The sequence below is a fragment of the Rhincodon typus genome, chromosome 24 (assembly GCF_021869965.1).
Source record: "Rhincodon typus isolate 14 chromosome 24, sRhiTyp1.1, whole genome shotgun sequence".
NCBI lineage: Eukaryota > Metazoa > Chordata > Chondrichthyes > Orectolobiformes > Rhincodontidae > Rhincodon > Rhincodon typus.
Genome location: NC_063355.1, coordinates 11,295,395 through 11,312,737, shown reverse-complemented (window position 1 = coordinate 11,312,737; position 17,343 = coordinate 11,295,395). Strand labels below are relative to the sequence as shown.

At 41.8% G+C, this 17,343-nt stretch overlaps 1 protein-coding gene across 1 annotated transcript in view; it reads left to right on the top strand.

Annotated features, from left to right (window-relative positions):
- LOC109926186 (hepatocyte nuclear factor 1-alpha-like) overlaps window positions 1-17,343 on the top strand; it is a 135,940-nt gene that overhangs the window by 110,916 nt on the left and 7,681 nt on the right. Inside the window, exon 5 of the mRNA XM_048611705.1 lies at window positions 13,886-14,018. Coding sequence (XP_048467662.1) covers window positions 13,886-14,018 — 133 coding nt within the window. The remainder of the gene's footprint in view (window positions 1-13,885; window positions 14,019-17,343) is intronic.

Genomic DNA, 17,343 nt, shown 5'->3' with positions numbered 1-17,343 from the left:
TTTCTGAAGAAGGGTCCAGACCCGAAACGTCAACTTTCCTGCTCCTCTGATGCTGCCTGGCCTGCTGTGTTCATCCAGCTCTACACCTTGTTATCTCAGATTCTCCAGCATCGGCAGTTCCTACTATCTGGGTTGTTAACGTTTACAGCCTCCTGAGAGCAAAGCTCCTTCCCTGTTGATGAGGTGGGCATGCATTGCCAGTGACTAACAAGGTGCCAGTCCCTGGATGACTACGAGGCCCTCATCTCCACGCTTCCAAAGGTCTTTGCCCCCTGCCAAACTTGGGAGAGGAAGGGAGCACCATTCCATTGCTTGCCTCTTGTCCTTTTTGTTCTGTCCTTGATCTACTTCCTCAGGTCCCACATCAGTCAGAGTAAGAGAGACTTGGGGAGCAACCTGCCCAGCTCCCCTTATCATTCCTGTGGTTGCAAATTCAAACTCCAAGTGTTAGAGAGCATTGTAATGCTTTATTTTGTGAAACGGACTTGATATTCCATCCCCCACTCGTCCCCAACCACTTTCTGAATTGGGGTGGCCCAGAGGTGGGATACTGATTAGTTTGGTCTAGAGAAGAGCATTGGCAGGGTGTACAAATCAGACAGATGAGTTCCCAAACCAAAAATCATCCAAGTGTTCTAGTAGAGACGTGGATGAAGAAACGTGAAAAGGAGGGGCTTAAGGACTTTAATGTTAGCATTAAATAGCACAGGAGAATTTAATGTGACAAAAAGTTGACAAAGGTCCTGGACCTAATTCCCTCCACCCTCTTAACATTTTAAAAGAGGGACAGTAAATGCATTGACCTTCATGTTCCAGAATTTCCCAGATTCTATAGTAGTCCTCTGGATTGACAGGTTACAAATATGACACAGCTATTTAAATGTGAGATAAAAATAACTGGGATATTTGGACCAGCCAGCCTGATGTCAGTTGGAGGGAAACTATGGAGAACTCTTATTAGGTTCAAGATAACTGGACACTTAGAAAGTAATATGACTGGCGAAAGACAACTTGGAGTTATGAAAGGGTAATTGTATTTGACAAATCTATAGAGTTTTTGAGGTTGGAACTTATTAGATTGAAAGGGGTGACCAATAGAAGATGATAAAACTATTTACACATTATGCAAATTGGAAGATTTTGAAACAACGGTAAAAAATAATATTTCAATCCCAACAGCAACCCTTTACAATACTGAAATACCAGAGAAAATTACTTTCTCTTTCACATCTATACGATTTACTTTAACTGTACCTTCCTATTCCAGTTTTGACAGTCTGATAGCCTCTTTGTAGTCACACAATTAAGTTTAGACTCTCAGCTTCAAATTATTCCTTCATGGCGCTAACCAAACACATCTGGTCTGAAACTTTTAAACTAAACTCCATATTCTGAGTTAACCTATTTCTTAACAATTCTGAACTGTCTCCTTTCTTCAGGAGAAGTCATTTTATATATCTAATCTCCACAGACTTCTGGGAACTGAAATCAGTAGCCTTTCCAAGCAATGTGCATTTCCACTAAGCAAAAGAAATTACAGATCTTTCTAAATGAAAGTTTAATGTTCTTCTTCAATGTTTATTCTGTTTGCTCATAAAGTTTTCCTAATGCAGCCAAATTCCCATTACTGCTGCAAAAACTCCCTCTTTCATGAAAAAAAGGCTCCAGAAATCTATCAAGTCAATCTTTAAAATCCCTTGTACACACAACCAAAACACACAATGTTTTGGTTGCACCAGGCCCAAATGTGTGACAAGAGGATAGAAAATTCCACCCATTGTTTCCCAGTATTGTTTTGAGAGATCTGTCCATTTACAGAGATTAATCCCATCTACTTTCCCATCTTTGTCCATCCTTCTCCCCAGGGATGCATCCAGTTGTCAGTTGATGTTACCTAAGGCCCTAGAAACATTCTATATCTTTGATAGACTCTATATGAAAATATTTACCTGTCTTCCTTCCTTATTCTTTCCTGTGTCCCTTGGTATTTGAGATCATCATATAGTGAATTGTTGTGGAAGGTATTGGTTCTGAAGGAGTTAATATTTAAACTTCATTTGTGTCACACTATCGTTGGGTGGAGATGGGGAGTGGTAAATGAGCCTTCCTAGGGAGCAGATGTATTCTGTACAGCTCCTGAGAATCCTTAGTAATTATGCCCGACTGATAGTGTACATTCTACCTGCTATTTGGTGCAGGTTTGGTGGATTGGCCGTGCTAAATTGTCCATAGTGTCCAGGATGTGCTGGCTAGGTGGGTTAGCCATGGGAAATGCAGGGTTACAGGGATATGGTAGGTGGTTAAGTGGGATGCTCTTTGGAAGGTCGGTGTGGACTCGATGGGCCAAATGGTCTGCTTCCACACTGTAGGAATTCTGATCCAATAAGCCATCTTGTTAACTAAGAGAAATGCCTCTTCTGTTTATACAGTTCATCAATGGTCTATCCTCTACTACTGATCATAAGACAAGCCCTAGACACAATAGAGACAAAGGAGGATTTGTGGCAGCAAATTATCTCAGAAAGCCTTTACTCTGTTTCACATTCTGGTAAAAATGGCAGATACCACAAGCTACCACAACCAGGGCAAACACCACTTTAACAATTTAACTTATGTTGAAAGTCACTTGTCATTGTATGTTAGGCTTAATTTCATTTCTTCAAATTCTTGCTGAATTGACTTTACAAACTCAAGAAAGTGCATATTTCATGTTTGCTGGGAAACTTTAGATGTGAATTTTCCCCTGAGAGAAACATAACAATCTTGCTTCCAAAATGTTATTTTTTGGGGTCATTCAATTTAATTGCCCATCACCCATCCAACCTCAAATCGGCCTCTTCTGGTCTCAGATAACACAGTGTAGAGCTGGAGGAACACAGCAGGTCAGGCAGCATCAGAGGAGCAGGAGAGCTGACGTTTCGGGCCTAGAGAACCTTCATCTCTGAAGAAGGGTCCAGACCTGAAACGTCAGCTTTCCTGCTCCTCTAATGCTGCCTGGCCTGCTGTGTTCATCCAGCTCTACACTGTGTTATCTCAGACTCCAGCATCGGCAGTTCCTACTATCTCTTCTGGTCTCAACCTGGTTGTCCAGTAGGGTAAGATTTTGGAGTCCATTGTGAAGGATGAGCTTTCTGAATGCTTGGAAGGGCATGGTAAAATAGGGCAAAGTCAGCATGGCTTCATCAAGGGGAGGTCATGCCTGACAAATCTGCTAGAATTCTTTGAGGAAGTAATGAGCAGGTTAGACCAAGGAGAGCCAATGGATGTTCTCTACCTGGACTTCAAGAAGGCCTTTGACAAGGTGCCGCACAGGAGGCTGCTGAGTAAGATAAGGGCCCATGGTGTTACAGGCAAGGTGCTAGCATGGATAGAAGATTGGCTGTCTGGCAGAAAGCAGAGAGTGGGGATAAAGGGGTCTTTCTCAGGATGGCAGCCAGTGACAAGTGGTGTTCCAGAAGGGTCTGTGTTGGGACCACAACTTTTCACTTTATATGTTAATGATCTAGATGAAGGAACTGAGGGCATTCTGGCTAAGTTTGCAAGTGAGACAAAGATAGGTGGAGGGGCAGGTAGTATTGAGGATGTGAGGAGGCTGCAGAAGGATGTGGACAGGTTAGAGGAGTGAGCAAAGAAGTGGCAGATGGAGTACAATGTGGGAAAGTGTGAGGTCATGCGCTTTGCTAAGAAGAATAAAAGCACGAGCTATTTTCTAAATGGGGGGAAAATTCCGAAGTCTGAAGTACAAAGAGACTTGGGAGTTCTAGTCCAGGATTCTCTCAAGGTAAATTTGCAGGTTGAGTCAGTAGTTAGGAAGGTAAATGCAACTTTGGCATTTATTTTGAGAGGACTTGAATATAAAAGCAGGGATGTATTACTGAGGCTTTATAAGGTTCTGGTCAGGCCATATTTGGAGTATTGTGTGCAGTTTTAGGCCCCATATCTCAGGAAAGATGTACTGGCCCTAGAGCGGGTTCAGAGGAGGTTCACGAGAATGGTCCCAGGAATGAAAAGTTTAACATATGAGGTCTGTACTCGATGGAGTTTAGAAGGATGAGGGAGGATCTAATTGAAACTTACAGAAAACTGAATGGCCTGGACAGAGTGGATCATCACAGAATCCCTACAGTGTGGGAACAGGCCCTCAGAGCATTCCACTGAGGCCCATCCCCCCATAACCCACCAAACCACACAATCCTGAACACTACGGACAACTTATTTTGGTCAATCCACCTAGCCTGCACATCTTTGGACTGTGGGAGGAAACCAGAGCACCCAGTAGAAGCCCACACAGACACAGGGAGAATGTATAAACTCCACACAGACAGTTATCCAAGGACTGGTATTGAACCCTGATCCCTTGTACTGTGAGGTAGCAGGGCTAACCACTGAGCCACCATGCTGCCCCTAAAATGTTGGATGTTGGGAAGATGTTTCCATTGGTAGGAGAGTCTCAGACCTGAGGGCACAGCCTTAGAGTAAAGGAAAGACCTTTTAGAATGGAGATAATGAGAAACTTCTTCAGCCAGAGAGTGGTGAATCTATGGAATTCACTGCCACAGAAGGCTGTGGAGGCCGGGTTATTGAGTACATTTAAGACAGAGATATATAGGTTCTTGATTGTTGAGGGGATCAAGGGTTACAGGGAGAAAGCAAGAGAATGGGGTTGAGAAATTTATCAGCAATGACTGAATGGTGGAGCAGACTCAATGGCCTAATTTCTGCTCCTATGTCTTATGGTCTTAAATGAGAGCAGTCCAAGTTACCCACTTCCTGTCACTATCCTGTCTTCCCTCTGGAGAAGTCACCACAAAAATCGATTTAGACAACAATGACCCTTTAACTCCATTGAGTCAAACTGCTCTCCTCACCTTGTGACTTTTTGTCTCCAGTCTCCAATCCCATGGGCAGGATTTCATTGGGAGAGAACATTTCCTTTGGTCACTCTATCACTAACACAGAATGACCAAAGTGTGCAGAATTACTCAATTCCATAATTCTCTAACAAACTAAATTTTAATGCATTTACCATTCTGGAAATTGCCAGAGAAACTGTTTCCATTCTTGTTAGCAAGAATGGCAGCTTTCATCCATCAGTTACTGATTTTTCTTATTTTCAGATCGCTACCAGTGTTTGCAGTTATTGAAAACTCAGATGTGACATGTATTATATCTTGAGTCACTGTGGTTGTATGGTTCTGTTTGACTTCCTGTTGCAATACCTTGTGTAGTAATACTTCCTGCATCTCTTGAACCAATGTAATGCAGTGTTAGGTTGTGCGTAACCAATAATGAAGGGACACTATGGTATGTAAGCTCATATTACAGGAATGTACTTCTGTGACACAGATCGAAAACCCCAAGGTTAGAATATTTCAACAGAATTGATGGACTAGAGCCACCAGATTAGTAGGATCCCTGTGTCATATCCACTGGAGCCACCTATATCAGCCAGGACAAAGGCAAGAGGGAGCTAAAGACTAAGCACTGAGGATGGCTTCCTCCATTTGGGGTGAACCAGCCAGAATGCCCTTCATGCTCAACGAACCTACTAACATTTATTCTTTAAGCTTGCAGACATGGGTGAAGTGTGAAACGAAAAATTGATTTGTGTAGAGAAATAGGAGCGATGGCAACTTCAAGAGATATATAGTGACAAACACAAATTGTATGGATGACCGCCCTACTTAACTTTTCATTTTGCTCAATAACCTTTAATATGGATTCAAAATATCATTATTTCTGTACAGAAGCTCTGAAATGTTTGTCACAGTTCAGTGGGGGTAGAGATTACCTGTATTGATGGTTTAGTGTTACTCCTGTTGGCTGTTTATAAGACATTGAGTTGTAATTGCTGCTCTCAGTTTGACAGTTCAATAACAGTTGGTCATGCAACTTTCAATCACCCCTAAATTCCTGAAGAGCGACATCATTATATAATGAGAGATACTGCAATCAGAAACCAAGCTGAGTCACATAATAGTTAGAAAAGACACGCTCCTTGACAACAAACTACCATGTCAAATTTGCGTTCTCAACGATTGTAGCTTACCACTGAGAGAAATTTAATAGTTAGAAAAACCTGTAAGTGCTGGAAGGGAAAGAAAAATCAGAAACTGACACAGGTGGAATTTAACATTATAGTTCACGTGGCTTTTTGGTGTGAGCCATGGCTCAGGTCAATAGCGCTGTCACCTTTGCATCAGAGAATGTGGGCTCAAGCCAAGAGATTTGAGCATAAAATGCAGAGAGTCAGTTTTTACAGCAGGGAAAAAAAAAAGAGGCCATTCGGCCATTGTGTCCATGCTAGCCATCAAGCACCTACCTACTCTAATTGCATTTTCCAGCATTTGGCCCATAAGCCTCGAACACAGTGGTGTTTCTAGTATTGAACTGTAGGTGGACATTTAAGTGCACTACTGAGGGAATGCTGCATTTTTGAGGGTGACATTTTTCGGTTGAGATGTTAAACTGTCACCCTGAGCATCCTCTCAGGTAATGTAAAAGAACCTGCTTGGGTTTTATTTAATGAGAGCAAGGAGTTATGCCCTGTGTCTATACTTACATTTCAACCAACCTCATGTCATGCTGATGTTTACGAGTGCTGTGCAAATCGGCAGATGCGTTTCCTACATCAGAACCGTGACAACATTTTAATAAGTATTTTACTGACTATAAAACAGTTTGAGATGTCCAGTGGTCTGGAAAGTCACTGTGTAAATGCAAGTCTTCATCTTATTTCAAAGTCTGAAAATCTCAAGTCTCTATTTCTTTTCCACATATCTAGCCAGTTCCTTGTTGAATTTCCCAGCATTCCTGCTTTCTAAAGGGCAGCCATCTTCATATTTTTCACCAATTAAGCTCTATATAAATATATTTACTTTCTACTTAACTGTGAATGGCCTTTCCAATGTCCCTCGAATGTGCTGGACAGCGTCTCAGCGTTGAGATTTCAGTCGGAATTGAGTTTGGTGGAAGGCTCGATGTTAAATGATACTCCAGTGCCACCCTGAAAAGCAGCAATTGCCATTAACGTGAGAAGAAACCATTTTCTGAAGCTGTGCCTGTTCTCTAGACCCATCCGCTAAATTCCAGCTACTGGCCTGAATGAGTCACCAAATGTCACTGGGTGAGGTGCAGTAGCAGGACAAGTTTCAGACTATTATGAATGCGCTGGTGTTCATTTTTGTTTGGCAAACTCATTCTTTGCAGTGCATAATTGTTGATCTCCAAAACATTTAAAAGGTGATAGTTGCAGCAAAATTAACAATCATAAGCATGCATGTTCTGTTCGGGGAATCTTGGCACTTTGTGTGTGATATGAAAGAAGAAAAGGTTTGCTTAGGCCGCGATTATCCAATGCCAATTATTGGCGAAGTGGCAAGAAGGGGAACGAGTCTCTCTCCAGAGCCAAATTGCCTGATTTCTTTTCCCACCATACCTCAGGGAAGGTAGAATTCCATCCTGGGTGTCTGATTCAAATTTGCAAATCCACACTCATGAACATTTTAAGATTACCAGAGAACGGCTTAGAAAAAGTGATCAAATTATCAAGCAGTGACATGAACAGAGATTACTTACTGCTTTTGGATGTCAGTCACCATCTCAGTTTAATGCTATGCTTTACTTTCTGGTCCCAAAACAAAGAACCTTCTGACTCGACCACAAACACCTTATAGTGCAAGAACAGATCAGAGACTGGGAATTCTGTTGCAAGTCACTCACCTCCCAAGTCACAAAAGCCTGTTCACCATCGACAAGGCACAAGTTAGGAGTGTGATGGAATACTCCCCCCATTGCCTGGATGAGTGCAGCTCCAGCAACACTCAAGAAGCTCAACAGCATCCAGGAGAAAGAGAACCCTGCTTGACTGGCACCTCATTCACCATCTTAAAGATTCACTCTGTCCACCAATGACACAGTCTGTGCTATCCACAAAATGCACTGCCACAACTCATCAAGCCTCCATCAAAAGTACCTTCTAAACCCGTGACTCCTGCCAAATAGAAGGACAAAGACAACAGTAGCATGGGAACACTACGATCTCAAAATTCTCCTCCAGGCCACACACCATCTTGACACAGAACCATATCATCATTTCCTGACTACCACTGGGTTACAATGCTGGAAAGCCCTTCCGAATAATACTGCGGCTATACCAACACCACCATGGACCACAGTGGTTCAAAAGAGAAGTTCACCCACCGTCTTCTCAGGGGCAGTTGTAGGTGGGCAAGAAATACTGATCTACCTAACAGCACTCAAATACCCTAAAAGAATAAATTTAAAAAGCTAAAAGGTTTTTTTAAAAAATATGAGCCCTGAAAAATAGCTCCACAAGTCTTGGTGATTAATCTCAATGGAGGTGTCTTCGCCTCTGCAAAAATTACTGGCATCTTTCATTAGGACTTAGAAATAGAACTCATCCAGGCAGTAAAGGACAGAATATGAGAGCCAAGTCTTTATGCGTTTACAAGCGATCAGACACATTACATACCATGCATCGCCAACTCAACAACCATAGATTGAGCTTGCTCCTGTATGTATGAGGGGAGTCCCCATTTAATGCTTGCCTCCTGAATGCAATTAAACACCAATTAATAAACAGTTATTCCCTTAACAGGCTTTGCATGCAAATTAATCAATTGAAAAACACAGGGTGCTTACTGATGGTGGTTAATAGGTGAAAATTGCCACAGGTGATTTGATGTTTGACTGTGTGTGATAGCAGTTACAGAAATAAAAGAAATATCGAGCTTGCAGAGGGCATGTGTAGTGCAGTGATAAGGTCCCTACCTCTGAGCCTGGGTTCAAGTCCCACCTGCCTCAGAGGTGTGTCATAACATCCCTGAACAAGTTGATGAGAAAGTATCTGTACAATTCACAACTTCCTTTATCCTCAAATGTGTAATCAAAATTTCAAAAACAATGTTTAATGACTTCCATATGCTGCAGAAAACATTAGGTTGTGAGACTTCTCCTGAATGGTTTCTTTGTCACACACACATCCTTTATGAAAACAACCTTGACACTTGATTGTTTAAATCCTCTCAATCTAATTTTAGACACTTCCTTTTTCTTCTGCATTTATTTTAGGCTGGCAGGATCAATTTGCAATGGTTTCTTACACTTTTCGTAGAGTATACATTAGTCCGCAATGAATGATTGCTGCATAATGTTCAATGAGGTACACTATCTTCAGTATCCCCACTTTACAGTGTGTCACATAAAATAGTTTCCAAGTAGAACCCAATATCCATATGGTCCTCAAGAACCAGTGTTTTAATAGCCAGAGTAAAATTAACAACCCTTTTTAATTTTTGTAGCTTCCCAAACTTAAGACTCCCATTCTCACTTATGACAAATAATACCAGATACACGAGATTATCCATCTGGGATATTGGCAGGTGAAGAAGCCGTAAAGATACCCAACGTCATCTTCTGTAGGTCACCTAAGCATTGGAATTTAAGCACCCATCTTCCCAGAGTTAATTTCCGTAATGTCTTATTTGCCCTTCAAGTATTTTCTAATTTGGGGTATTTTGTCGAAATGTCCATTGTCAACACGTCAAAATTGCCATCTGGCCCAGTCTGAGAGTGCAGCTTAATTAATCCAGCTTCACAGTTTCCTGATGCTTAGATATGTGATCCTATTTCCTGATGCTTAGATATGTGATGACCTCCCATGATGGGAGCAATATTATCTAAATGGGATTGTTGATTTAAAGTTATATCAGACCTCTACTACTTAACATCTTCTAAACTAGTATATCTAAAAACCCCAGAAGCTGGGTTCCCAATTTTAAACTGAACTCTGATCTTACGAATAGATACATTTCTCAAATTCCACATAAGACGCCAGAAGAAATCATTTACATCATTGTGATGGCATCTGAAAGATATCCTTTTTGTTTGCAATAAAACATTGTGGAATCTACCTTTGATTGAGTGCAACAATTTCCAGAAAAACATATCAATAATTACTACCTCACCCTGAAAGCACCATTGATGTATTTGTTTAGTTTGGGTTTAGTTTCCATTGCTTTCCTTCTGCTGTCTCTTTCAGGGGTTCTCGGAAATACCTCTCTTTGAACTGTATCTCGCTGCAAAAAAAAAGACCTTTACGTTGATTGATCATAAGCTCCCACATACTTTTGGTCAGTGTTGAAAAGATTTTTAAAATTACTTTTCTAACAAAGGAAGGGTCGACTTTAACATCTGTATCACTGTTCTGAAACCTTTTAGCTATTAGCCTAGAGTTTCATAACTCCCATCCACAAGGACGTCTTCAGTATAAATGCATCTATGTGACCAGACTGGCTGCAACTTGTCAATTTCCTCAATATAATCTCTCCAACTATCTTTGGGTAGCTAGCCTGTGACTCCAGTGGTTTGGATTCAGTTTCCATACTGGCTGTAGTAGTTCATTGAGGCCTATCCCCATGTCTTGCCCCATACTTTGGCCTGGTCCCCTAATGTTCTATAACCAATTGACTCTCTAACAGAGAGAGATGCCTGTGGTCCCTTGTGAACTATAGCTTATTATCTTACCTATCAGTTTATCTGGAAGTTTATTGTGGACAATAGATTATTGTCTTATCTATCAGTTTATTTGGAAGTTTATTGGCAGTGACTGTAAGGACGTCTGTTACAGGACTGTTCTGTGATCTTTTATTTCATTGTGTTATCTATTCAAGCCAACTTCCAATTTGATACTTGTTGGGAAGATAACTGCAATATTTCCCTCTTACGCCATTGGACGTTCTTTCTCCAGTTTATGATTGGTTTCTAATGCAAAAATCACTTCCAGACTCACGATCAGCACCTGCACTGTGTGCTTTCTTACTCTCCATTCTCTTAGTGTATGGACATCCTTTTTTGGCTATCACCGTCAAAATTCAAACAATATTTAAACGTAGCAGTGGCCCTTGCTGTGTGTCCTACAAGTATCACATCCCCCCATTCTTTGGAACGTGGATGTTCTCCTGTAGACATGACAGCTGTGTCAGGAGTATTGTGATCACTCGCATTCCCCATTATCCAGCCCTTAACCTGCTGGACTCTGTATCTCAGGATCATCATCAAAAAATGTGAGCATTGGAAGGACAAGATAATTTTGTTTAACTAAAGCTGAGAATCTGAGATTATATAATTAATTCCAAATAAGCATGATGATGAGCCATAGTCATTTGATCACCATTTTTGGCAAATATTGTTTTATCATCATGATCTAGCTTATATTAGCATAGAGACCACTAAACCATTTTATTTTGGAAGTCAGAAAATCCAGGAATTTATTAAATGAATGTCGCCACAAAGTTCACTGTTTGAAATGAAACAATTTTCCTGTACAAAGATCAAAGGATATGAACGCTAATAACTATGTTGTATCCTAACTAATTGGTTTCATTAAAGATATGTAAAGTACATGTACACAGTTACTAATACATTAAACCATGCTTATTAATGCAGTCATTCTCTGCTGCTATATTAGAATTCAGGCAGTCAGGTGGTAAATGATAAAACACTGGAGCCAAACGCTTATACATATACAAGCCATTATACAGAATCACAGATGACATATCGTTAATCCCCAATGCACTAATTGATTTCCTACATGTATGAACACATGTGAGTCCCAGTTATTGCCTACCACCTGGATATAATTGAAGGCCCAATTAATACAGTTAGCATCCTAAGGAATAGGAGCAAAAAGTGAAAACTTGCCCATTTGGCAATTAGATACTCCATGAACTGATCTGTTAGACTCGTCTTGGTGACAGCTAAGCAATGGAATTATTGCTGAGTGCAGAGAGGTCCTGAATCCCACATTGTGCCATTTACTTTAACTGAAGGACATAACTATTTGCAAAGATACCTGAAACAATAGAATTATGCATGCTCTCAGTGCATTCTGCCTGTGCTGGCTGTTTGAAATATTCATCCAATTATTCCCAATCTCACACTCTCTCCCTGTGGATCTGCAGATATTTACTTTTCAAGTATACATCCAATTTCCATTTGAAGAATTACATTGAATTGGCTTCTACCACCCTTTCAGGCAGAAGATTTCATATTATATCAACTTCTTGGATTAAAAATACTCATCTTCCTTCAGTTCTTTGGACAAGTACCTTAAACTTCATGTCCCTCTTTATTAGTGGAAACAGTGACTCAGATTCAATCAGAACACTGAGACTCTCTTTTGCAATAAAAATGGCTGAAGTGGCTGAAAATGACAAGTCCCAACCTGAACATGGCAAATCCCTTTTCACAGGACAGGAATACAGCCGGTTCCATTTTATACAGATATAGCTAGACATTTACATCACTAACATGGGATTTTGGTGGTGTTGGAGTGTGAAATCCCACAGTGTGTAGATAAGATCTAGTAAGAGCAGGTTTGAACTTTGTGTATTCGTTTAGAAAACCAATATATTCCTTTAGAGAAACAAGGTACCCCCACAGATCTGATCCCAGAATACAATTGGGGAAAGTAAGGAGCCCTTTGGGATAGATGGGAAAAACTTTAGGGGAGTATTATGCAGTAATGCAGTTTGGAATTGTTAAAAGAATGCATACATGTTTTTAAAAAGTGCAGAAACTTATTACTGCCAAACTTATTGGAACAGTCTGTCAAAATCAACTGTCAAAACGTTCAGAAGCATTTGTCAGAGGGACCTATCAAAGTAAACAGTCTTAAGTATCAAGAGAACCTATCAAAATTACCTTTCAAAGTGAGCTGCAACTTCACTTTGTCTCTTGACACAAGCATGAGGGTTTCCATTGCTGGAAGCTACTACCGCATGACTGATTTCACAGCCATCCATTATCACAGTAGGGTACCTGCCATCTCACAAATTCTTTAACGACTTGAAGTGGTTACGTTATTAATGATCTGCATTGCTTGTTGTTTCAATGAAGGACTTGAAGGAAATGTTTGTTCTTATAAGGCATTATGTAGTTGATGAAGGGTCTAGGCCTGAAACGTCAGCCTTCCTGTTCCTATGATGCTGCTTGGCCTGCTGTGTTCATCCAGCTCTACACCTTGTTATCTCAGATTTTCCAGCATCTGCAGTTCCTACTATCTCTCATCTAGTTGAAGGGATGTTGGCAGAGTAAATGGGTTTATATGCATGTGAATTCTTTTTAAAAAAGTTTTCAATACACACCTAGAACATTATTTTGTCCTATCTCTGCATGCGTCCCAAGGTCTGCCATGTGAAAACTAGATGAGCTGACACAATGGGTGTGAAGGCAAAGGGTGGTGGAAGAGTCATGGAGGGAATGAGGTCTTGAGGTGGATGGGGAAATGATACAACATGAGTTGGCATGAATTGAGCATGAGGAGTGTATGGGGGCAAGGGGGTGTAGGTGAAGCTGGTGGCATGTTTCAGCTGTTACTCTTAGTTTTTAAACTTTGGACACAGCCTGGGCAGGCCCTCTGCCCGCTCAGTTCTGCACCCACCTTGAGCTGTAGCCTAGGTTCTCAGTATTGGAATTCTCTTCTTAGATGTATTGTTCTTTTACAATGCTCCTTAAAACCTCCCTTTGCCCAAGCTTTTGAGCACCTATTCTTCGAGGATTGCCGCCCTGACTTCTAATCCAGCCTGCCCCTCACCAGGACCAAAAATCCAATATCTGGGCAGTCATTTGTAAAGAGCAGATTTGCTTAAGCAGGAATCCTCCCATCCATCTCTGTTCACCCACCCCGGGTGTAGAAGTCCAGGCCCGAGCTGCCTTATCCACTTAACCGAACCTTTCATAATCTTGATTAAATTTCGCCTCAGCCCCTTCTGCTTCAAAGAGTACAATCACATCCAATGAAGGTGATCAAAGTGGCGAAAGATTGAATTTGTACTAATGCTGCCATTTTGTTTTAATTCAGGTTCTGACACTAAATTCGGAAAGCCAGTCGGAAAACCAGATCAATACTTCAGTGCAACAGGTCCCCTTGCAGAATCTGGATGGTTCCATTCAACATATCCATCGGGTCTCTGCAAGCCCAGCCATTACCACAGGTAGAGTTTAATATTTGGTTAAATTGATCACAGTCTACCCTGAAGAAGTGATTCGGGTGGTGCGCTGAAATACCACCTTTCTCCACTCAGTACCCAACGTTTGGGATCCAAATTGGAAGCTGCAAAACCTTTTGAAAACACAACGAAACTAATCAGTGATTTAAAAATTGTTACAGCTTCCATGTCTTTGAGAGATTGGATACACACTAAACAGAATTAATATTGTGTGTTTATTCAGTGAAAAAACAACACAAGATTCATATTTAGGCGGCAAAATTGTTCACTATGCATAAGAGTTGAAACATCAGGGAATCAAATCAAAAACCTGGAAGTCTGATACATTCGATCTTGTACAATGTAGTCTCTCAGGCTTCATGTAAAATTTAAATTAATATCCTCATCAACTTGCATTATCACAAGCTGTGATTATCAAAAGATTGCAGCTCTTTGATTTATTGTTTATCCACCAGTGATGAAGTTAACAGCGTTAAGGAAATCCTCTTCAAACTACTGAGTCCGTGAGGTTTAACAGGATAAATCAGTAAATAAGACAGACCGCTCAGCACCAGGGACCAGGGTTCGATTCCACCCTTGGGCGACTGTCTGTGTGGAGTTTGCACATTCTCCCCATGTCTGCATGGGTTTCCTCCGGGTGCTCCGGTTTCCTCCCACAGTCCAGAGATGTTCAGGTTAAGTGGATTGGCCATGCTGGGTTGCCCATGGTGTCCGGGAATGTGTAGATTAGGTGGGTTATAGGGGGATGGATCTGAGTGAGATGCTCTGTCGGTCACTGTGGACTTGTTGGGCCGAAGGGCCTGTTTCCACACTGTAGGGATTCTGAGATTCTGAGATCAGTGCAAACAGCACTCACCTAGACTACTAAGACCCGAGTGCCTGATATAGACAACAGGCTTTGTCTGCACACTTCTGTATCATAAATACTACATCCAACTTCAGCTCTTGTCAGTCCTATGCCCATACATTGGCCACCGCCCCTTGAGCTGTAGCCTAGGTTCTCAGTATTGGAATTCTCTTCCTAGATGTATTGTGCTTTTACGATGCTCCTTAAAACCTGCCTCTGACCAAGCATTTGAGCACCTGTCCTAAATTCATCGCAGACACTGCCTGATCAGTTGAGGGTTTTCTTCATTTTCTATTCCGATTTCAGGTTTTCAGCAACCGTAGTATTTTCCTTTTGTCCTAATATGACAACTTGTTACCTGATTATGTTTCTGTGAAGGGCAGTGGCACATATTGGAGGCCCAATATAAATGTAGATTGTTGTTGTAGTGCAAAGTTGCTGTAATTTGGATGGCTGTGTGACTGTATGCAGGTTTTGTTGGTGTTCTGGTCGCTATGGTAGAGATTGGGTCTCTACCTTGGATTCTTTGATTTTCCAATAAATATGGTGTCTCATCATATTTTCCTCAACTCTGATTCATAATGGATTCCTTGTTTAAAGCTTTGGACGACAGGTACTTGGCGACTACAACCACAGCAATGTTTGTTTTGGTTATGCACTGCTATGCTTTATTTTAGTAGCTAATGTGGGTGAAAGGGCAGATGTGAGTACAGAATGGCTTTCCCTCACACAGACATAATGTCAATTACGTGAAAAGATTACACCTGCCTATTTCTTGGCACATGGTTGAAGGAGGTTTCATCTAATCGTTGTGGGTTTCTGACAGCCTGACGATTTCCCACTCTTGCCTTTTCTAGTTACCAGAGGAAATCTATCGCTTTGTGTCTTTATCAATGTTCAAAAGTACACTGACAGCAAAACTGAAATTTCTCCCAGCCATCACAGAACTGAATCAAGATAGTTGAATTCTGTAATTTGCTACAATTGATGGCATTGATGTAGTTTTGCTTGGGGGCAGTTACACTACTGTGAGTCATAAAATCCCTACAGTATGGATGCAGGTTATTCAGCCCATCCCAACCCTCCAAAGAGCATCCCACACAGTCCCTCCCAACCTGTCCATGTAACCCTGCATTTCCCATGGCTAATCCACCTAGCCTGCACGCTATGAGCAATTTAGCATGGCCAATCCACTTAACCTGCAAGTCTTCAGACTATGGGAGGAAATTGGAGTACCCAGAAGAAAGCCACACAGACACAGGGAGAATGTGCAAACTCCACACATACAGTCACCCAAGGCTGGACTTAGAACCTGGGTCCCTAGCACTGTGAGGCAGCAGTGCTAACCACTGAGCCACCATACCACCACAGTCCTTTGGTAGTGTACCTGTTGTGCCACATGGCTGGCACAGAATCTTTTAGCCTGGAGCTTCATTGGTTCTGGACTTCGGGTCATGACTCTCTCTGGTGCTGGTTGAAGTGTCACGGCCTTTAGCAGTTGGATCAGGCATATTCTCTCAGTCCAATATGACACCAGTACAAGAATCATGCTGGCACCCTGGGAATGAATGGATGATTTATTTACTGTCACTTGCATTTTACAATGAATAACACGGTAAAATACAGTGAAAAGCTTCAACAGTTGCCACAATCTGGCACCATTTTGGATAGTTTAAGAATAAAAAGGATAAAAGATTAACGGATGCCGGGTCCCGTGTTGAACCCACACTCGCCCCACAACCAGGAGTCGCTGGCTCTGCTGCCACCTCGATGACACCAGGAGTCACTGGCTCTGGACATACCATGCTGCCGCTGCCAGTGCCAGGAGTGCCCACTCCGGGCCCATTGCAACCAGGAGTCCCTGGCTCCGTTGCCAGACCAGGCCAAGAGTCCCGCTCCAGCTGCCTTCCTCCGAGATGTCACCCTGCTGTTGTCGCCATCTTGAAAGGTCCGCTGCCACTGCCACCTCTGATCGCTGGAGGAGCCTTGCCCCTGTGTCTGGGTGAAAAAATATACCACACATTTCAGTGTCATTCCATCCAGGCCGGTAATAAGTTCCATCCTTGCTGTGAGTCGGATGCCAGCCATATCTTATATCCTAGAATTCACAGGAGAAATGAGCTTAATAACCATTTGTCATCTTGCTTCCCTCCCATCCCCCAGCTTCAGAAACAATAAAACTAGCCAAAAAAAAATCAAAATTGCACAATATTTGGCCAACAGTTCTGTTGAGGTGGTCACTGCTAGTGATAGGTGCATACTGCTCACAATATGCACAAGCCTGGCTATTGTAGCTGAAACTGTGTCATTGTAAAAGGGTTTTATGATAACCATCAAAACCGAGAGAACTGCGGATGCTGTAAATCAGGAACAAAAACAGAAGTTGCTGGAAAAGCTCAGCAGGTCTGGCAGCATCTGTGAAGAAAAAAATCAGAGTTAACGTTTTGGGTCCGGTGACCCTTC